Below are 22,597 nucleotides of genomic sequence, written 5' to 3' on the forward strand. Positions count from 1 at the left end.
TTTTCTGACTCAAAACCCTCAGTCTGGTATGCTGGCTGACTTTTTTATTGAGCCAAAGTTCAAGGAGCTGACTATTTGGATACTCTTACCAGAGGGTCCCACAATGTCACAATTTCTCCATCCTCCTTAGGAGCTGCAGTGATAACTTATACTCATTGCTATTAAGTTATTTTCTTCAGTGGCTGCCGACAAGTATACTATCAAGAATGCCACCTTCCTGTATAACAAATGGATGTCAACTGGTTCAAATACAGTTTTAAGTGGCCTTACAGTATTTGGTAATACTCCTGTTCCTGCCTTGCTGCTATTATTAAACTAGAGGCCCAGTGCACGAAATTCGTTCAGGGAGAGGGGGAGTCCCTACCCTCAGCCTGGCCTGCACTCTCTCACAGTCTGGGACCCCTCTCACAGTCCAGGACCCCTCTCACAGTCCGGGATCCCTCTCACAGTCCGGGATCCCTATCGCAGTCCGGGATCCCTCTCGCAGTCCGAGACCCCTCTCGCAGTCCGGGATCCCTCTCGCAGTCCGGGATCCCTCTCGCAGTCCGAGACCCCTCTCACAGTCCAGGACCCCTCTCACAGTCCGGGATCCCTCTCACAGTCCGGGATCCCTCTCGCAGTCTGGGATCCCTCTCACAGTCCGAGACCCCTCTCGCAGTCCGGGACCCTTCGCTCCTTACTGCCCGCCTGCTCGATACTCCTTACTGCTTGGCTAGCTACTCCTTAGCACTGCCGCCACCGCCACTGCACTCACCAGCTGTGAGCCCAGCTTCTGGCTGAGCAGTGCTCCCCCTGGGGCAGTTCCTGCATTGAGCATTTGCCCCCTGGTGGTCAGTGCGCATAATAGCGAACCGGTCGTTCCGCTGTTCAGTCGATTTGCATATTAGGATTTTATTATCTAGGATGTCATTCTACTCATCAGTGTGTATAACAGACTATAATGAAACAAATGAGGAAAATTAAAATACCAGACATAAAATGCTACTAGTCTTAACCATTTACTGAATTTTTATAACATGGCAACTGCTGCCACCTGCTGGTGATGCTTATGGCAAAATTACTACTTAGTGGGATTTCCAAAATTCCTGCCAAAATTTTTAAATTCCCTTCCAAAGCAGGCAGCCACATGAATGGCTTTATGATTACCATATCTGAATAACTCTAATTCTCTTAACAACAACAAAAATGTAAGTATATTAATGTCTAATGTAAACTAGAACCCTCTATAACTAAAAAATGACCTTGCTGTTAATGCTATAGGTCTGGGAATGTGGCCACCAAGTCTTTTCTCTATCATTCTTCTCAACAGGAAGGGATGTGTATTTAAAGCATATTTATTTTAAGTTAAAAACATTACTTAAAAAAATAAGTGGGACAAGATGCATCTCAACTGACAAAGGCAGGCTCTTAAATTTGTTCAATCACAAGCTTAAAATGTCACAAAACCTCTATTTTGACTTAAAAAGTCAGTAACTTATTTTCATTTATCAGTTCTACATCTAAACCTTTTACATAAAATCAAGGGATGTGGCTTCTTCAAACTAGTTTTGGGCAGGATGAACTGACAGTCCGCAAAGGGACCCTCTGCTCTCTCACTCTCACCAAAAGGACTCATGAGGTTCATGTCAATTTATGGTAAATCTCTGTCCACTTGTAAAAATGGCCTTCATGAAATTAAGTTATATACAATACTCTCCGTTCATGTACTTTCTTAATATACCAATCTTTAACAAGGTAATTATTTCTAGGGCATTCAGGGGGTTACCCCAATTTTCATTATACTCAGAGACAAAATTACTCTACCCGAAACTTCACCATCTTAAAGACAGCTAATAACTCATGCCTCAAAAATAAAACTTTACAAACTTTGGCGACAGAATACTTACCAGCAACTCTGCTCTAATTATAAGACAATTTTAAATTATTTTTATTTTTAAGATTAAGCATCCTCATTGACAATCCAGAAATAGTCACTGCTGACTCTTTGGATACACACACATAAAATGGTTAAAAATGATTCCCCAATTTTCAGTGACAAGGTAGGAAAAAAGAACATTTTCATAGCTGCAGCTGAATTCTGCCCTTTTTCAAAAAAATCTTATTTTGCTACCAAACCACTCACCAAACCAAAAGAAAAGACAATTTTTCAAAAAGCCAACAAAACCCTGAAATAGGGATCTAGGCAAGCCAAAATTATCCTCCAAAACAGTGCTGTTGCAAAAAATAGGTGGGAAACCAAAATCCCAAAGCACATTAAAGACCTATAAAAAGAATTTAGAAAGTTAGGACTGAACTACAGTAGTGTGGAGTTCAAAAAGCACATAATTGGAAGCTTAGCTTGTTCAGCTTGGGAATGAATATATTAGTCTTTCTCTTATTCCAGCAATAGAAATAAAAATATGAGCTGATGGAGTTGATATTAAAATTGTCCTTACCAACAGAAGGCTGGGTGAGGGTAAAAGAATGTAAAATGAAAGGTGGCAAAGACAAGTTGTTTTGAATCTAGGCTCTACTGCTCAGGAAAGCTGAACAGCACTGAAATTCTTCTGAGCCAGTGTCATTAAATAATAGACTTGGCTCAAAATCAGTGAACTATGTATCACCTGGTATATCTGTGACCCACATTGTTTGTGGTATTAAAGAATATTTTTTAAATTGTAAGTTTCTATTCTGAAAAGCAGTATCAGGTGACCCACATTATTTGTGGTATTATAGAATATTTTTTAAATTATAAATTTCTATTCTGAAAAGCAGTATCAGGTGACCCACATTATTTGTGGTATTATAGAATATTTTTTAAATTATAAATTTCTATTCTGAAAAGCAGTATCTGGTGACCCACATTATTTGTGGTATTATAGAATATTTTTTTAAATTATAAATTTCTATTCTGAAAAGCAGTAGACCAAAACGGCACTGGGCCATCCAATCAGCTATAAAGGGCTCCCTCCAAAAAGAACTTAGCAAAAATTTAGGTTGGAAGAATTGTAACATGGAGTACGATCAGGCTCTTGGTACAATTTTAATAAGGCTTCTAACCACCCCAGCCGTAAGGAGACTCCCACAGAAGTTTAAAGGGATGCTTCTCAGAGATAAAAAGGTCTATAAGTTGAACTCTTGACCCCTTCTCCTTACCTAAAGCTTGGGGAAGAAAATAAATATTTAAATTTTTAACTATTCAGAATTTTGGGAATACAGTAATATTTAATATGCCTTAGTTTTCATTTTCTGAACCTTTGGCTTGTAATTTTCTCAATTATGTTACACTGAAAAATGTATGAATGTGTCTTAGTCAGTAGTGCCACATGAAAGTGTAAACCTTGTTCTCCTCATCTTCTACATTGGAAGAGCGAATGAATGGTAACCCTAAATATCCTGCCAAGTTACTTTGTATACTCAGCAAAAGATTAGGGCAAACCATTTCACTTCCACGTCTGGAGCAGTAGGAATGAACTAGTCTTCTTCAATCTCATCTTCCCAAATATCTTCATCAACATCCACAGCATAGAACAACCTGGAAGCATAATAAGGTACAATGTTAAAAGCTTGGAAGAAACTATAAATAATTTATTTCCTTGTCTCAAAAATACTTTTTGTACTCCTCAGATAACATCTTTATCTTTTCCTCTCCTTTAATCTTCCACTGAGGACTAAAATATGGGTTCCTCTGAACAGCTGCCTTAAAGCTTATTAGAATAGCCCTTTTAGGATCCAAACTCTCTTGGGCCAAGGATAAATAATGGAAGATGGGTATCACAAAACTGATACTCAGTGCACACAATACGTGGAATAAGCCAAGATTAGGGAAATCAAGCAACCTACAAGTTTAACTCTTTTGAGACACTATAACTCTATTACATGCTAATCACTCCATTCTCTCTATCTTGATTGTCCATGCAGTCTCCATTTTTAGTATGTTTTATAGTTACCAACTTGTCTTCCTTCCCTTATGTGACCTCTCCCTCTTCCTTCCTCTCTGAAATCAATAAAAATATATTTTTAAAAAAGAAATAGACTTTTAAAAAAGAGACAGAACCAAATAAAATGACTGAACTTGATTAGATCCTGTTTCAATAAAAACAACTTTAAAAGTTATTTTTAGGGATAACTGGAAGGTTTTTAATAAGTTTATTAGCTGATAATAGCCATTGTCATTAATTTGTTTGAGACTTTTAGTTGATTTTTTAGAGAGAGGAAGGGAGAGGGAGAGAAACATTGAGGTGAGAATGAAACTTCTATGCTCCATGCTGGGGTTCAAGCCTACAACCTGAGCATGTGCCCCACTGGGAATTGAACCAGCAATCTTTCAGTGCAGGGGATGACACCCAACCAACTGAGCCACACCATCCAGGTCTCATTAATTTTTTTTAAGTATTGTTATGTAGAAAAATTTTCTTAGGCCATACACATGGAAGCATTTAGAGATGAAGCATCATATCTCCAACTTAGGGTCAAGTACTTCAGCAAAAAAGTTAGAGAACAAACATTAGAAAATTTTAATTAAAAAACAAAGGAGAGAAAACAGGTCCAGCCAGTGCGGTCCAGTGGTCATCAGTCCCAAAGGTCATCAGTTCAATTCCCAGTCAGGGCACATGCCAGGTTTCTAGCTCCATCCCCAGAAGGGGGTATACAGGAGGCAGCCAATAGATGTTTCACTCTCACATCTAAGTTTCTCTCTCCATTCCTATCTCTAAAAATCAATAAAAACATATTTTAAAAAAAAGAATATGGCAAAACACTATCAATTATTAATTTTGGTGGACGTTTTCCTACTATTCAGTCGTATCCTTTCAACTTTTCTATTTGAAAATTTTCACTATAAAAAGCTGAGGACAAAAAAAGAAGAAAATTCCCAGGTAGCGTATTTTCATCATAAACCTCATTTTCAAGAAAATAATATAAAAATTCATATATGTGGGAAGTGTGTAAGAGAATTCTCTAATAAGCAAAGCACTAAGTTAAACACTGAATCTGTGGTCTGCAAATCAAGGGCCAAAAACTGCTGCTGAGCCTAGGGAATTGTATGTGTACATACCGGTTAAAACACAGGGAAGCGGGATCAGTGAAATGTTTATAAGGGTTTGCTCTAGAGAGAGAACCCATGCAAATCCAACAGAAATATTGCATACAACCAGTACATGTCATCTTGTTACATCCATCTAATTTCTGGTGGGAAAGACAGAAAGGGAAAAATATCAAGGCTGTAAAAGCAAAAGAGAAATGCACATGCCAAAAAAGATTCAGTATAACATTCTCCTAGTCCCTTTCCTCATACAGAGCTGAACACTATGGTAGGTAACACATTGATAGCTAGTTAATGCCAACTCTTGCATTACAAGTGAAATAAGAAATATTTAGCAGGCTTTCCTAAACTAGATACTCAGCAAGTTTTCTTCTGATAAACTCCAGAAACAAACCAAATGTTATTGTACAGGGAAAATGTAGTTAGATTAATTAAAATGTTTGGATTTAATATATGTGATTTTAAACTTTTTACATAAATCTAAAAAACATTTGGTATCAAGTCCTCCACTTTATCATAGGGCTGAGACATCAGAAGTAGTTAAATTGGTTAAATAGAATGTCAGTTTCCTTAATGGAGTATTAGGGAATGACCACCAGGTTCAGTTCAGATAGACAGCAGTACCCCCTTATCTGCAGTTTTGCTACCCATGCTCAACCCACGGTCCAAAAATACAGAGTGGGGCAAAAGTAGGTTTACAGTTGTGAGTATGCAAAACAGTTTATTCTTGTATTATTCATTAATTATTGTATTTTCCATATGAACAACTGTAAACCTACTTTTGCCCCACCCTATATTATATGGAAAACTTCAGAAATAAACAATTCATATGTTTTACATTGTACACCATTCTGAGATGAAATCTTGCGCCATCTCAACCAGGGCGTGAATCTTTCCTTCCCATTAGCCTGTTTCCATATTGCAGCACTCATATTCAAGTAACCATAGCCTAACACTACATCACAATGCTATATTATGCACCTCATTTTGTATCACTGCACATCACCTCAAGAGTGAACACAGTACAGTAATATATTTTGATGGAAAAAGATCACATTCACATAACTTTTATTATAGTATATTATAATCATTCTATTTTATTAGTTATTGTTGTTAATCTCTTACTGTGCCTAATTTATAAATTAAACTTCATCATGGGTATGTATGTATGTTTTGGAAAAATACATAGTTCATATAGGGTTTAGTATCATCCACAGGCATCTATTGGAGTCTTAGAACATATCCCCCACAGATACGAGAGGATTACCATAATGGATTGAAACAGTAGAATCAAATACAAAGATATATTTCCATTTTAAAACATATTAAGATTTTTGTCAAGAAGCAATAGCTTTATATACTTTGGCTCAGACTCATGGGAAAATGTCCCCATTTCTTAAGCATATACTTGTTAAACAGGTGTGTTCAATTCTAGGATAAAAAGTTCTGAGAAGTCAGGCTTGATTTTTTTTTAAATCACAAAGATGAGTTAAGAGATGACTGTGTCTCTAGTATGGCCTCCTCATAACCCTTTTAATTTTAAGGGGGGGGGGACATAGTGTGAGAACAATTGTCACTGTATGAAAGCACTTTGAAAAGGGACATCGGCATATGTTTAAAATCAATGACAATATTAAGTTGTGAATTTGCAACTTCCAAGTAAGAGGGTTTAATAAATACCAAAATGTGTTTCCTTAGTCATAAAATTAATAGGATTCTTGAAACGATTGTAACATGCCTGCGAGTCTGTTTACCTCAATGGGAGTCCCACAATTTGGGCAGTTCTTTGAGTTCTTTTCTAGCCACTCTTTACTTTCCATTTCTTCCAGTGCCTTCTGAATCACCCTCTTACCATACCTCTGTTCCAGAAATCTTTTATTGTCCTCATCTGCTTGCAGGTACTCATTTTGTAAGTCTATTAATTTCTCTAGAAAGTGAAATGGAAAATTAACTTTTATATAACTTTGCAATGCTGATTAAAAACTATTAAAATGGCTATAACCTTTGACTATTCAATAATGCTACCTCTGGGACTTTATCATAAGGAAATAATCGAAAGTAAAGTTATATGCATGGAAATGCACATAACAATGGCAAACAAATGTCCAAGGAAGTAATTATGTGTGAAAGAGCCATTTATGACATAACTAGTAGCCCTGCACACGAATCCGTGCACCAGTAGCTCTCTGTGGGGCCTGGCTGCACTGTGCCCGCTGCCCAGAGGCTCTCCGCGACCCAGAGGCCTATCCGCGGCCGGGTGTGGAATGCTTGCCTCGTTGCCGCAGTGACGAAGCAAGCATTCCGCCAGGCCTCTCACGCTGCCCGCTCTCAGCGGCCACCCCCACAGAGACTGGGGGACTCCGGCGGGGCTGAGAGGACTGGGGCCGCCATCTTGTGGCTATGGGCACTGCATTTTTGTGATGGAGTGATAGTTAATTTGCATATTACCTTTTTATTAAGATATTGTTATTAAAAACTATAGTTAGGATGGCTACAGCTCAATTAAAATACTCATTACAGAATCCAGAAAAAAGGGTATTTAGGTTATGACTAGATAAAGTTAGACATGCACAAATAACAAAGAACAAAAAGGAATCCTCCAACTGGAAAAGTTGGATTTGCTAAAGGTGGTAGAATAGGTTATCTTTTTCCTTTGATTTTGACTTATTAATGTTGATATGTTTGTACAACTAGTAGTGTACAGTTAAGGACTGACTTATCTAAAAAACGCAAAGGTTGAAATAGACACTGATTTTCCACTAACTCAGCATCTATATATATAAAAGCCTAAGCGACAGGCTGACCGGCCAGTAACTATGATGCGCACTGACCACCAGGAGGCAGACGCTCAATGCAGGAGCTACCGAGCGACAGAAACTTTGCAGAGTGCCCTCTCGCACCCTGGGAACCTTTGGGGGATGTCGGACTGCCAGGCAAGGGACCCCACCAGTGCACAAATCCGTGCACCAGGCCCCTAGTTTGATAATAACAAGGTTTACCAAATAAACAAAAGCACCTTTGGCTTAAGGGCAAAGACTGTTTAATTTGGTATATTAAAAAAATGTCAGTGAATAAAATTTACCACCCACAGCTACTAAAAAGTTCCTCCTGATACCTTTCCCCTTGATACTCTTCAATCTGATCTCTATTTATCACTTAAATGAATAAGCAGCCATTCTCAAAGCCTTTACTTATACACCAAAGGCTTTTGTTCATAATCCTATTACCTTAATTTTTCAACAGGATCAAGTAAAGACTTTCAACAATGTTAGTTATTTTGTGTTCCTAGGCTTATTAAGGACAAAGGTTATTGCTCTAATGTTCTCAAAATAAAAATGCTAGTATTTCATATATTTTATATGTTAAAATCTAATATCTATCAATATATATATATAGATAGAATCAGATGCCAAATTTTACTGAAGCCCCTAAGTCTACCTTCGATTCTTTCCGCAAATGCTGTGAAATACGTGAAATGTACTTTAGCCTCTCAATGCTAAGGTTACAGAAATCTAAGAAATGGCTTATAATTATGCTGTGGTGAGTTCTTCAACCCATCTACTGGGCCACTACAAGACTCTGCTCTAGGTACTGGCAGGACCTACTCATTCTCCTCAGGGTACTTTCTTGGAGATAAGAACACTCTAACAGTGCCAACTAGTAACTATAATAATAATAACAGCATTAATAGTTACCACTTTGCCTTAGCTGGTTTGGCTCAGTGGATAGAACGTCGGCCTGTGGACTGAAGGGTACTGGGTTCAATTCCAGTCAAGGGCACCAAAAATGAATGAATGAATGAATGAATGAATGAATGAATAAATAAATAAATAAAATAGTTACCACTTTGCCTTTTACATGTACTGGCCCACTGTTCTCAAATTACCTATGGCGAAGGACTAGTTTTTCTTCCCTACTCTGTCAAGGACCAATACTTTTATTTATTTTTTAAAATGTATTTTTATTGATTTCAGATAGGAAGGGAGAGGGAAAGAGATAGAAACATCAATGATGAGAGAGAATCATTGATCAACTGCCTCCTGCAAGCCCAGGGCATGTGCCCTGACTGGTAATCAAACCATGACTTCCTGATTCATAGGTCAATGCTCAGCCACTAAGTCACACCAGTTGGGCAAGGATCAACACTTTTGAAAAATACAATCAAATGAATTTCTTCCTTACAATAACCCTATGAAGTAGCTATTATCATCATCCCTGTTAATTTGAGAAAGACTAAGTCACCAGAGTCCAGTTAAATCTATGTCAAGGACCTGCCTTCTCAATCCTTATCTAGATCAGAAATGGCAAACAGATTCCACATCGTGTGTCTACTTCAATAGAGGATGGCTTTCTGAAGTGCTGTGTTCAGAAAGATTCTGAGGCCTCCCTGAGCTCAATGAGAAAGCATTTGATGACTGATCAGACATATGTGCCACAGAAACAAGAGTGACAGCTATGCATCTGCCAGCCAGAACAGTATTTCACGTTCATAGATAAAAATGACCTTGCCATTCCTTCCCTGAACTGTTGTCCCGATATCTGCATGACTTGTTTCCTTAATTCCTCCAAGTCTTTACTCAAACCACTTTGCCAGTGAGGCTTCCCCTGGCTTTCCAAAGTAAAATCCCAAGCTCCTTTCCCTTCAGAACATTTCATATCCTATCTCTGCTTTATTTTTTTTCCTCCTTAGCACTTTCTACCATCTGATATTTTATATATGTTGTTTGCCTGTCTCCGCCATTAAAATGTAAGTTTCATGAAGGCATTTCATCACAAATATATCCACCGAAACTAGGACAGTATCTAACACAAAAGTTTCTGTTGAATAAACACTTCCAAATGGAAAACTGAAGTGATAAGTTTTGGGGTTTTTTGGTGGGGGGATAGGGGATAAGAGAACTGAGTTCACAGTTACAACTTACCTGCAGTGAGCTTACATGGAGAGACGCCATGGTAGGTCAATCTGCATAAGGTACAGAAGGCAAAATTGCAGCTGGAACAGATGCCCATGGTACAGCCAGGCTCCTGCATCACAGGCAATTGGCAGCATGGACGGGGGCAGTACACCACATCTGCCATCAGGTCCAAGGTAGACTGGAGAAGAAGCCGATCATAACGGGCAAATAACTCTGCTTCTACTAGCTCTTTGACCTGGAGTAAAATATTTTAAAACACAGAGGTTTGACAATTTCCCAACGAGTTCTGTTCCTGAGGATATACTTAGGCTGCTGGGGCAAATCAGATGCACATAAATTAAACCCCTCTACCTCACTTCAAGATCAAAACAAGCCCAGCTGCTGTGGCTCAGTGGTTGAATGTCAGCCAATGAACCAGGGGTCACGGTTTGATTCCTGGTCAGGGCACATGCCTAGGTTGTGGGCTCAATCCCCAGTAGGGGGCATGCAGGAGACAGCCTATCAATGATTCTCTCTCATCACTGATGCTTCTATCTCTCTCTCCCTCTCCCTTCCTTCCTCTCTGAAATCAATAAAAATATATATATATATAAAAATCTAACCAAGTATGGCAAGTCTGTATCTTGACTGAGATGGTGGTTACATGGATCTACACATTTGTCAAAAATAAGCAAACCCTGGCCGGGTAGCTCAATTGGTTAGAGCATTGTCCCGATATGCTAAGGTTGCAGGTTTGATCTCTGGTCAGGGCACATACAAGAATCAACCAACGAATGCATAAATAACTGGAACAACAAATTGATGTTCTCTCTCTCTCCCTTCCTCTCTCTAAAAATACCTTAAAAAAACAACACTAAGCAAACTGTACACTTTAAATAGGTACATTTATGCCTTCATAAATTTGATTTTTTTTAAATCACACCAAATGTCCTTATGTTACAGTCTATAAATGATTCAGTTAACCATTCCAACAGATATCCCCTTCAGATCCCAACCTCACACAAAGACAGGCAGTGATTCTCCAAGGTCAATGGCATTCTAGTAAATATACAAAGTAAGTAACCAGAATTACTTTACACCTTTTCAACATTCATCCTTGCTGAGGACTGCCCATTCTGAGGCCAACAAAGAAAGCAATTATGTATGCTTAAATGGTAAAGACCATAGCATTCTTTTTTTTTTAATTCTCACCCGAGGAGTGAGGACATTTTTTTCCATTGATTTTTAGAGATGGTAGAAGGGAGGAGGGAAGGGAAGAAAGATAGGAGAGAGAGAGAAAAACATCGATGTGAGAGACATACATCAACTGGTTGCCTCCCATGTGTGCCCCGACCAGGGGTAAGGATCGAATCTGCAACCCAGGTACACGTGTGCAGGCTGACGCTCCAATCACTGAGTAACGCCGGCCAGGACAAGGCCATAGCATTCTTTTTTTTTTTTTTTTTTTTAACTCCTTCCTTTAAAAATATATATTTGTACTGATTTCACAGAGGAATGGGAGGGAGAGATACAAATATCAATGATGAGAGAACATCACTGAATTGCTGCCTCCTGCATACCCCATACTAGGGATCGAGCCCACAACCTGGGCATGTGCCCTTACCAGGAATCAAACCCTGACTTCCTGGTTCATAGGTCAACACTCAACCTCTGAGCCACGCAGGCTAGGCAAGACCATAGTATTATTGATGGAAACAGTGAAACAACTTGTGGGCTGGCTCCAAGACCTCAGAATGCCCTGAAGAGCCCTAGCAAGGAAGTTCCTGAGAAGATGTCTCCCTTTGTCAAATAAAATTAGGATGCAACTGTTGGTAAAGTTACCTGACCAGGAGTAGCCACTGAAGGGCACTTGGGTTCTGGGCAGTTGAGGCATTGAACTTGGCCATCCTTGATCTGGATTTCAAAGTAGTCCTTCAGACAGGCTTTGCAGTACACATGCCTGCACTCCAAGAAGTGCATGCATTCACTACCCAGCTTCTCACAGAAACAGATATTGCACAGGAACAATTTACTATTAAAGCATTTTATCTGCTGAGCTTGATCAAAGTCCAAGATTTCCTGGATCAGATTGGACAATGATTCCACATCCTGCACCGCTCTCTCATCCACAACTTCCTCTTGGTCTACAGCAGATCCAGCTGCTCCTCTACAATCTAGCTCCGTGTTGCCAGAGGCTTGAGCCGTCCTTCTCTGCAATTTTTTCTGAGAACCAATCTTGAGCTCGAAAGGAGAGACAATATTCAGGTACCCTAGGGTCTCTTCCTTAAGAAACTGCATCCAGGCAAACAGGACCACATTGCCACGATGTTCTTCCCACAAGTTGTCTAAGTGCTTGCAGAGAGCAGACAGCTAGGAGAAAACACATGAGGATGCAGGTGAGTTTGGAAAGATCATGATGCCTTCAACTCCTGTTTTCCCTTGAAACTTTAAGTTAGGCTCTCACACTTCCTAAAATGATTTTTTTTTTCACTGCTGTGATAAACTGTGCTATAAAACAGCACCAATATTCTTATCGGATCACTTCTTAAATTATCCAGCAACATGAGCCATAGTAGAAGACAAAGTCAGAAGCTAGAGGAAGTACCATGAAAACAAGAGAGATGGTATGACTGCACAACATGTAGAACTAGGTGTACATATGCACTGCTGAATGGAGGACTTTCTCTGTTCTTTAACTGTCCTTTGTGTTAACATTGCTATACACCTCATGTAAGAGAAAGAGATCCAGTTCTAAAATTAACTGTTTCTATTCCTGTCGAGCCTTAGCCCTGTAGATACCCTGCAATAATAGTTAGAAAGAGAACAGTTTAAGGGTTTTAAAACTAATTCTTCCAAGTCCTATCAAAAAGTCAACTCATGAAAAGATCAGTAACAGGATCCAACCTTGGAGTCCTTGTTACTCAGATTTACAAGCTGGTTTTAACTAAGCAATCTGGGCTTTTACCAGAACCTGGTTAATGGAGGCAGACAGACTGATATTGAACCTGGACATGATTACAAGCCTGCAATGTGGTTTGGCTGCCATAGGGAAAATTTACTCTTTCTAAGGTAAGCAACCAAAGTTTAAACTATTCCAACTTTTCTACCTTAGAAGTAGTCTGTTTTATTTGAATGACAAATATAAGAGGACTCTCTATTAGAAATGTGAAATATTTGTAAGCAGAACTCAGGAATTACAAGCAGGTTTTCTTTTTAGGCAAACATAAAAAAAGTTAACTCTTCCACATGCAAATACATTTTGTAAATTTAAATAACAAGTGAACAAGGACTACGTTTTCTGTTCCTTGCTGCTTACTCAACCCTACACAGGCATGAACTTAAACCACTAGTGATTTTCCACATTTACATGAATATGCTTATAAGATCAACCACACTTTTTTAGAAACCTGTTGAAAGCTGTAAAATGGAGTAAACACTAACACTAAAAGGGAAGCTTTGAGTTCTGTTTGAGCCAAATCCAATGAAGAAGCCATTCTCCTCCATCCTCTTTTCTTCTCCAGCCCCTTCTCAAAAGAGGCATCAGGGATATACATAAATGTGAGAAAGGGGAGATAGAAAGAGGAAAAGGAAAAAGAGAGATTGTGCATGTATATATATTGGGGGAGGAAAAATGGAAAATTCAAGAAAACGAAGCCTAGTTCCCTTTTATTTACCAACCCCAATTCAGTGAAAGGCAGGTCCATGTGTCAACTTCACTATCAACAGGTGAAATTCATAATGCCAAGGAATCAGGGCCCAGCAACAAACAAGAACTGAACCAAGAAGGAGTATAAGAGATGAGTTAAATGTCAATTATATACACAACATTTTTATTTGATAGAAAATCCTACTGTAATTTTAGCTATAGAACATAAAATAATGAACAACTCTCCTCTCCCACACCCTCCAAAGCTAGCATTAAGTAGATTCTATTTGACTGAATCTGAAACTACAGCCACACACCCTATTAATCTGTCCTTGTGTGGTACGTGTGTGTGTGTGCATATGCATACACATGCATGGATATAAAGTATCAGGAGTTCTCTTGAGAAATGGGACTATAAATATCTAAATAATTTAGTCAACTATCAGTGATCTAAATGTCAAATAGCCTTTAATATTGGGAAGTGGGCAAATAATTCACTGTCTAGCATGTATTGCCTCTGGCACGGCTATTAGAATGTAGTAATACTCCTTTTTATTCTGTGTGTATTATCTTTTTTTAAGTTTAATTTTGTTTTTAAACCTCAATTTATAAAAGCACTCTTATCTAAAGATTAGACTATTGGGGCAAGGAGAAGAGAGGGACTGAAAAATACATGATCAAAAAGGAAAGACTGACAAGCTGCTCCTTAAGGTCAATAACTCTGACAGCTTTTGTCTTAATATACATCAATCTATCAATCTTCATCATGACTTCTAGAAAAGTAGCTGCTATTGATCCATTACGTACCCCAGAACACTCTATATTAGCTTCAAGTCATATTTATGTCTCAATCACGAGTTAAGGTTGTTACTAGAAAAGGTTATATAATCTGGAGGAAATTACTGTTCATAATATAAGGTCTCAAGCCTTCATTAGCTATCTACAGGAATCATATACATTTCTATTTGTGTGTAATCATATGGATGTGAGAAACCAGTCAACAATTATTTGTTCCTATTATTCAGAGCTTTAAAAATAAAAGCACTTATTATGTTTATTTAAGAAATGTGTTTATTCTAACTATATTAGATCAATTTTAGTCCCCCTAATTACAATTAAATCTTTCTTTTAAGGAATGAATAAGAAACTAAGAAAAAAAGAGTAATTTCCATCTAAAGAAAATGAGGAGGAACTTATAGTTTCATCATAATACAGAGTAAATGGGAAAATAGCAAAAAAAGAAACAATATACTTGATTAGAAATTACTCCTATTGCAATGCATAATGACTAATAATTTTAATTACTGCCATTCCTTTCTAAAGCACCAAACATTTTCAACCCATTAACATTAGGATTCATGAAGGCAAGGGGAAAAAATTACAAAATCAAAGCCATCTGTTCTCCATGCATTGAAGTCAAGATCAAGGTAGTCTTCAATTAAAGATGATTTTTTAAGTTTCTAAAAATGGATAAGAGAAATTAAGTTTCGGGTCTAACCTGAGTTGGTGACAGCCATTTGCCACTAAGTGTGAATGAAGGTGGGGAGGAGGATGGATAATCTGGTGGCAGTTCAAAGTTCAGCACAAGTGGAGGCAGAAAGCAAATGGTGTATTCAAAGCCACTATTCTGGAGACACTCATTTGAATTGCCTGAACCAAAAACAAAGATTAGAAAGGATCAGTTGGTCAATACTTGAGTGTCCATTACTGTTGAGCAGTGCTCAAGAAAGACTTAATGCTTTTGTTGAGGGGATAAAAACCCTCCCCCAAAGCACTTTCTATTTCCTAATTTTAACTTCTTAGCCGCCACCTTTAAAAAAAAAAAAATCTTGTAAGCCCTTGAAAAATCTATTAAGCACCATGAAATTTATAATGAAGATACACAACTTATTCTTGTATACACTTTTGAGTACAATTCCTAACAGTAAAGAGCAAGTAATGCACAATGTTTTCTTTTGTTATTGTTTTACAGTAGATGATTAAAAACACAATCTAGAGAAAAGCATGTTTATTCCTATCAAAGAGCCATGACCTACTTAGACCAGCATATATCAACTACCCATGAATCACAGTTGGGACAATTTGTTTCAACATAATGATCTCAGGCTTGAGAACAAGATACAGCACACAACACTCACAAGCAAAGTTTCATTTTACATTATCACACTTTCTTTTCTCAATGCCTTTATAATAGAAATATTTGAGAAAGTGTCCATCGAAGTCTCCTGTAAATGTTTGTATCAAATAAAGCAGTTTTTTGTTTTTCTGAAGCAAAGGGTCACAGAGTAATAGCACATGTCGCATGTTTATAGTAGTTTAAATCAGTGGTCGCCAACCGGTGGTCGTGAGGTCCGCAAGGTTGGTGACCACTGGTTTAAGGAAACCTTTGGAGCAGCAGTTGCCAACTGGTGGTCCGCAGACCACTGGTGGTCCATGAGGTCTGAAAGGTTGGCGACCTCTGGTTTAAATGATTCTAGAAACCAAAGAGTATTAACCACCACCATGGTACTTTAAAGCTTCCAAGTGTTTTCACATACATTATTTATTTTCCTCTTTTATTATCTCTATTTAATGGCCCATGAGTCGTGGCTGATAAACTGCTAGTTAGAAGATTAGGATGCATGGAATATGCAGGATAATATCCTAAATTCAATGGTCTAAAGGTGGAATCAAACTGAAAACTATTTACCTCCCAGTTCAATTTTCACTTAAAACAGAAACATGCACTAAATGTGTAATAATACCATTTATCACTGATGCTTAAAAACATAAGGTGATAAACAATTTAGGTTTCAAACTCATAGATACAGCGACAGACTGACAGTTGTCAGAGTGGAGAGAGGGAGGGGGGCTGGTTGAAAAAGGTGAAGGGATTAAGCAGTAAAATTGATAGTTACAGAAGAGTCACAGAGATATAGATTACAACATAGGGAATATAGTTAATAACAGCAATAACTATGTATGGGACCAACTGGGTACTTGAAGCATTGGGGGAACCACTCTGTAAAGTACATGGTATTCTAACCACTTTGCTGTACATCTGAAACTAATGTAGAATAATACTAAATGGAGACTGTAATTGAAAAATAAATAATTTAGGTTTCACTAAGAAATTGAGAATAATCTTTATTTAGAAAAATCAGTTTAAGAGAATATTGTTAACTAACCGCTCACAAATATCTTGAAATTTTGTGGCAAGTCCAAATAGATCCTCGTTTCTCCACCTTGGACAGACTCTGCTTTTCTAAATTCATCTCCATCATAAATACTTGCCAGGGCCAGCAATTCATCCTCCTGAGCTTCTCGGTCTTCCGCCGACATTTAATTTTCTGAGGAGCTAAAGACAATTATTCAAATCAGTTAAGAATAGGAAAGGATGAGTTTGGAAAAGTCTAGTAGCACACAAACACACATACACAAAAAATTTCCTCAGAAAGAAGTGCAAAGGATTAATCAATATTCTCACTATTCTGCTAAACTAAAAAATGACAGGCATGTCTAATATTCTAGTAGCTTTGCTATAGTAACAGCCTTTTTTTCAAAAAGAATGACAGTGGTGCTTCTAACTGCTGACTTTATCAGTTAGTATGACTAATTTAGGGGGAAAAGCATAATGTAAAAAAAATTTTTAAGGACAAATCCCAAATTAGTTTGACTTGTCCACTAAACCTAGCAACATGCCCTGCCCACAAAAGAAGTCACAGTATATTTGATATACTTTTAAAAAATAAATGAATTTTTTATAGCCACATGAATCTCTAAGGCAGGTTTTCTCAACCTCAGCACTATTGACATCAGAATAAATAATCCTATATTGTGGGATGCTGTCCTCTGTATAGGATGTGTAACAGTAGCCCTGGCTTCAACCCACTAGATACCAATAGCATGCCTTTCCCTCAAATTTTTATTTAACAATAAAAAAATAAAAATAAAAAAAGAGTTGTAACAATCAAAAATATCTGGACACCTTAACCTGTTTGGCTGAGTGGATAAAGCGTTGTTGGGCTGAGGACTGAAGGGTCCCGGGTTCGATTCCAGTCAACGGCACATGCCCAGATTGTGGGCCACTCCCCAGTAGGGGGCATGCAGGAGGCAGCTGATCAATGATTCTCATCATTGATGTTTCTATCTCTCCCTCTCCCTTCCTCTCTGAAATCAATAAAAATGTATTTAAAAAACAAAACAAAAATATCTGGACATAGCCAAATGTTCTGAAGGGGCAAAATTACTCCCAGTTTAGAACACTCTGTTCTAGAAATGTTATAGGCACAGATACTATATAAGAGAATGAGGTAACTAAGAAAGCAGCAAAGTAACATTAAATTTTGGAAATAATACCAAATTCTGTCAAATCAAGTTTAAGATTTATTATTATTTTAGGTAACACAAATATGCTACAATTAAAGTGTGAATAAATGCTTTTTAATCACAGAGACTAAAATATGCACCACAATTTCAGATAACTTAAATGTAAAAAAAAATATGAATGAGAATCTATGGAAATAGTTTAATCAAAATAACAACAAAAATTTACCATCCTGTCAATTAAAATATTGGGACTATAGTTGCATTTGCAAATATTCTCCTAGCTGGTTTGGCTCAATGGATGGAGCGTCAGCCTGCGAACTGAAGGGTCCCAGATTCAATGCCAGCCAAGGGCACATGCCTGGGTTGCGGGCTCGATCCCCAGTAGGGGGTGTGCAGGAGGCAGCCAATCAACGATTCTCTCATCATTGATGTTTCTCTCTCTCTCTCTCTCTCCCTCTCTAAAATCAATAAAATATATTTTAAAAATATGTATCTATTCTCCCTCTTAACAAAAATTTTTTTGTTGAAATGTACAAAACTAAGTTAGGACATGGCTTTTCACATTATAAAAGGTGACACTACAAAATTTAGACAAATTCACTTAAAATAATGGCACTTTCAAAAAATAATTTTGTTCCAACATATGAAAATGGTTCTGCTTATGCTGCATCCCTATCTAAGACAATGACATGTTCCATTTGAGGTCAGTTAGTACCTGTTAAAAATAACAAGAAAAGAATATGAACACTGCAGTCTATTTCAGTTCAGAGTCTGGAATTCATGCAAATATCCCATTTATTCTCCAGACGGTGGAGATGAGACTGCTGAAGTTGGGTAAGAGGCCAAGATGTGGAACTCATACTAGATATACTATAGAAATCCTGCCATCTACAGAAAAAAAAAACACAAAAGATGGTGTTAGCACCCTCTCCAAATTTAAATTCTGAATTTCCATTATTGCCACTTAAATCAAACGCATAGTCAATCCTAATCTGCAGCTGCATACTACTCTCCCAGAACAGCCTGAATCACATGGTTAAAAGGGCATTTGCATGTACCCAGCAGAGAGAGGTCTTATCTGACATTTTCAGCCCTGGGAGGAGCTGAGAAGGACCATCAAGGTAATGAGACAAGTCTTATCTTATGCACTTCAGCCCTGGGAGGAGCTGAGAAAGACCGTCAAGGTCACGAGAGGAGAGTGTATCACAAAACCTTTGACAAACATCTACAGTTTTTGTTTCTCCTTTCCTCTTCTGCTCTTTCTATTCCTTCATTTCCTACCCCCACTCGTTTTTCCTCTCACTGCTAATGAATTAATCCTGCAAAGGGACACTCCACATTAGGTAATTTAAGCATGACAGTAGGATATTTAAAAGCACTTACACACATGCAGACAGGCAAACTTTTTTTTAGAAACTTTATTTTCTGTCAACCTTATTTCCATTCTGTTAAGAGTTTGTGGAAGAACAGCTTAAGACCATTCAGTAGTTGTTCCTACCCATTCAGTGGCCTGAGCAGTGGTGGCTGCGGACCAGTCTTCAGTGGCAAGCTGAGCACTTGTCTTCAGTAGGAAACTGCTGAATAGGCAGAGGGCACCTACACGCCTTCAGACCAGTCTGCGACCTCAGGTTGAGCAGCAGTGAATTCAGGAGCTGGAAGAGCCATTCACTCTGAAATGTCTCGTGGGTCACAGCCTTTCAGGAGCAGCCTGCTCTTCCTTTTCAATCTCTTCAGGATCTCTGTAGAAGTAAAAATCAGGCATGACCTCCCATGTGTGTTCACGGGAGGTGTTGCCATGCAGGTGAACAACTTCCCGGGCCAGCATCCACCACGAGAACCACAGAGTTAGCCCGCTTGTTGTTGCAAGGGATGGAAATGTCCAGATAGTACAGAGGAGAGTCTATGTTACACAGAGCAATGGTGGGCAGGTTAACATAAGACGCCTCTGTGAGAGGCTGGTGGTCAGCCCTGGGATCATAAGTCTTGGCTCCAAAGGCTGCTTGGATGTGGTTAGTGAAGGTTCCAGGAGTGAAGTGCTCAGAAATAGGAGTGGGTCCAATGGCAGCAGCAAACTTCAGCAGAGCTCACTGGCCAGTGTTCCCGGATGATATGACACCGACATCAGCGGGGTTTTCAATGGTGACAATGGCACCAGCTGCCAGCAAAAGCTTCTCCCAGGTTCTCTTCAGATTTATGATGCAAATGTCATCACTTTTCCTTTAGTAGATGAACTGTTCCATTTGGAAGTCAAGATTGGTGCCACCTCAGTGGGTTCCTGCTGCAAGGAATTTGAGGACATCCTCCTCCTTTATTTGCAGGAAACCAAGGGCTTTGGACATTGTGAAAGTTTCCCTTTAAGTTGCGTGGGAACAAAGAGCAACGCTGTATGGGCCCCCTCAGGGTAGCGAGGAAAGGCTAAGTTCATGCTAAATACTTTAGAGCCCTAGCTGGTTTGGCGCAGTGGATAGAGCGTCAGACTGGGGACTGAAGGGTCCTGAGGTCGATTCCAGTCAGGGGCACATGCCCAGGTTGTGGCCTCGATCCCCAGCTGGGGGTGTGCAAGAGGCAGCCGGTCAATGATTCTCTCTCATCACTGATGTTTCTCTCTCTCCCTCTCCCTTCCTCTCTGAAATCAATAAAAATATATTTAAAAAAATAAAAATAAATAAATAAAAAATAAATGCTTTAGAGCCAGGCTTCTGAGCTGGGAGTGAGGGTAAAGGGCCCATAGATGAGTTATGGAGAATCCTATGAACACCCCAAAATTATATGCAAAAGTATGATATGAAACCATAATTTTAAAAACAGATTCTCAGATGTATGACTCACAAATAAGCTACAAATGAAATTCAGAATCAATTTACATTTACTGAGCACCTACTATGCACTGTATTAAGTCCTTTCAAATGACGTTATTTAATTTTAAACAATTTTACCAGATGTAGTAATTAAGCTTAACATAATTAAGCTGTTTCTTCCTATTTAAATACTTACAAATGGGGTGAGAGATGAATTTATAGTTTATAGTTTCTGGTTTTATGTTCGTTTGCTCCATAATGTCTGCACATTAGAGCCACCTGAACAATTAAATCAGATATCAGTGATCTTATGTGCAGCCAGGATTGAGATCTACTCCACGCAGTTTCCCATCAACTGTTCCTCATGATCTACCCCACCACACCCCAGCTTCTGAAGCTGCCATGGGGGTCCCAGTTCTTTAATTCAGGTCGCTGACCTACATTTCCCTTGGATTCTATCCACTTAGCCTTCCAGACCCACCTCCAAAGCCCCTAGTCTATGTAGAAATTTCTAATTAGATGTCATGCCTATCTAAATATCCATCAAACTTTTTAAATATAACTTTCCTATGACACTGTCTGGGGGGCTGAAGCCCACCTTGCGTTACAATAGTTTGCACTTTCTCACCTACCCGACTGCATACGTTCCTTAAGGGTGAGAATCAAGTCTTTTGCGTGTGTGTATTGTTCTCAGCATCTGGCAGTGCCTTGCATTAGACACTGGAAAAAATTAGAAGTGAATTGGAGTGAGGTGCAGTGTGCTGAAATGGGGAGCCAGAATCATACAGTTCAATAACTGCTCTGCCACATCCCACTAGAAGCAAGAACATGGAGGTAGGCAAAGGGGAGGAAATGGAGACGAACACTTTGCTTGAGGTGATGGACGATGCAGTGTGCAGATGATGTTTTATTGAGCTGGACACTTGAAACCTGTATGGTTTTGTAAACCAATGTCACCCCCAATAAATTCAATTAAAAAAAATCTTATGTCAAAAACAACAATAACCCAAACCAGCAAGAACAGTTAATACTTGGTGAGCTCTTACCGTGTGTAAGCCCTTTAAATGCATTAACTCCTGTTAAGAGTTCCACAACCCAGGAAGCAAGTCCTATCACTATTTCCATTACACAGATGAGAAAAATGGCATTTTAAGTCCTTTTCCGGCCCAAGGCCATACAGCTAATACATAACTAAATCTGGATTCAGCCCACCCTGTTTCTTCACCTGTAACACAGGACCCAGAATAAATCCTGGCGCAATCAGACAAGAGATAATTCCAGTTTAACATTAGTTTTGGCAAACTGGAAACCGCTACACCGGGGAGGGGAGCCCCTCCTCCGCGGTTCCCCTGCGGCCCAGGAAAATCTCCTCCCTCTCCCGGGCCACACCCTGGGGACTCCAGAGCTGGAGTCAGCCCGGCTCCGGAATCCGCACGCCGCCGCCGGCGTCTCCACCGCTCACCAACCAGCGTGCAGAGTCGTAGTCTGTGCGACTCACCTACACCCGGGGAGCAGGCCCAAGCCTCGCTATCTGCCCCAGCGCTGGGACACAGGGCGCAGCGCGGCCGCGTGAGGTCCCGAAGAAGCCGGGACTGGACCCTTCGGCCTTTCAGCGCCCTGGGGCGGGGCGCGGTCTTAGCCGGGCCGGACTGGGGGCGCCCCGTCCGGTGTCTGGGGGGCTGGAGCCCACTGAGCTGCCCCGGCCCGGCCGCCCTTCTCGGTCTCACGTGCACCGAGCGCTGGCTCCACCGTTCCTTCCGGCGAGCCTACTGTGCCGGGCTCGAAGGTTCCGCCCTCCGCCCTCCGCCCTAGCCCGAGGCCCGTCCAAGTCTCTAGCCCGACCGGTCCGGAGACACCCGGCTCAACCTGCGCACCGCCTCTTCCGCCTTAGGAGCTGTCAGCTGAGCCAGGTGGATCCGGCTGGGGC

At 39.6% G+C, this 22,597-nt stretch overlaps 1 protein-coding gene and 1 pseudogene across 7 annotated transcripts; both read right to left on the reverse strand.

Annotated features, from left to right (window-relative positions):
• Window positions 1–1,318: 1,318 nt before the first annotated feature.
• Window positions 1,319–22,597, reverse strand: RNF14 (ring finger protein 14). 6 transcript variants are annotated; one of them, XM_080675811.1, is made up of 9 exons: window positions 22,169–22,559; window positions 18,588–18,760; window positions 16,732–16,901; window positions 15,063–15,214; window positions 11,761–12,288; window positions 9,946–10,174; window positions 6,778–6,950; window positions 5,036–5,166; window positions 1,319–3,514 (listed from the first exon to the last, which is right to left on the reverse strand). In XM_080675811.1, exons 3-9 carry the CDS (start codon window positions 16,883–16,885, stop codon window positions 3,454–3,456), a joined length of 1,428 nt encoding a protein of 475 aa, XP_080531937.1. In that variant the 5' UTR covers window positions 16,886–16,901; window positions 18,588–18,760; window positions 22,169–22,559; the 3' UTR covers window positions 1,319–3,453. The 6 variants fall into 6 exon arrangements, with proteins under 6 accessions (XP_080531937.1, XP_080531938.1, XP_080531936.1 ...); XM_080675812.1 differs by lacking the exon at window positions 18,588–18,760 and adding an exon at window positions 19,371–19,611; XM_080675810.1 differs by lacking the exon at window positions 18,588–18,760 and having other exon boundaries at window positions 22,169–22,597.
• LOC308252002 (small ribosomal subunit protein uS2-like) lies at window positions 19,344–20,211 on the reverse strand (annotated as a pseudogene). The gene has a single exon. The product of its transcript is annotated as a small ribosomal subunit protein uS2-like (transcript).

Source organism: Plecotus auritus (genome assembly GCF_963455305.1).
Source record: "Plecotus auritus genome assembly, chromosome: 6".
Lineage (NCBI taxonomy): Eukaryota > Metazoa > Chordata > Mammalia > Chiroptera > Vespertilionidae > Plecotus > Plecotus auritus.

Coding starts and splice junctions, on each gene's coding strand:
- RNF14 (XM_080675810.1), bottom strand. CDS start 16,885: ATGTCGGCGGAAGACCGAGAAGCTCAGGAGGATGAATTGCTGGCCCTG. Junction 6,951..9,945: donor TCCATGTAAGCTCACTGCAG/GTAAGTTGTAAC, acceptor TTCACTTTCTAG/AGAAATTAATAGACTTACAA. Junction 3,515..5,035: donor GCTTCCCTGTGTTTTAACCG/GTATGTACACAT, acceptor TTATGCTTCCAG/GTTGTTCTATGCTGTGGATG.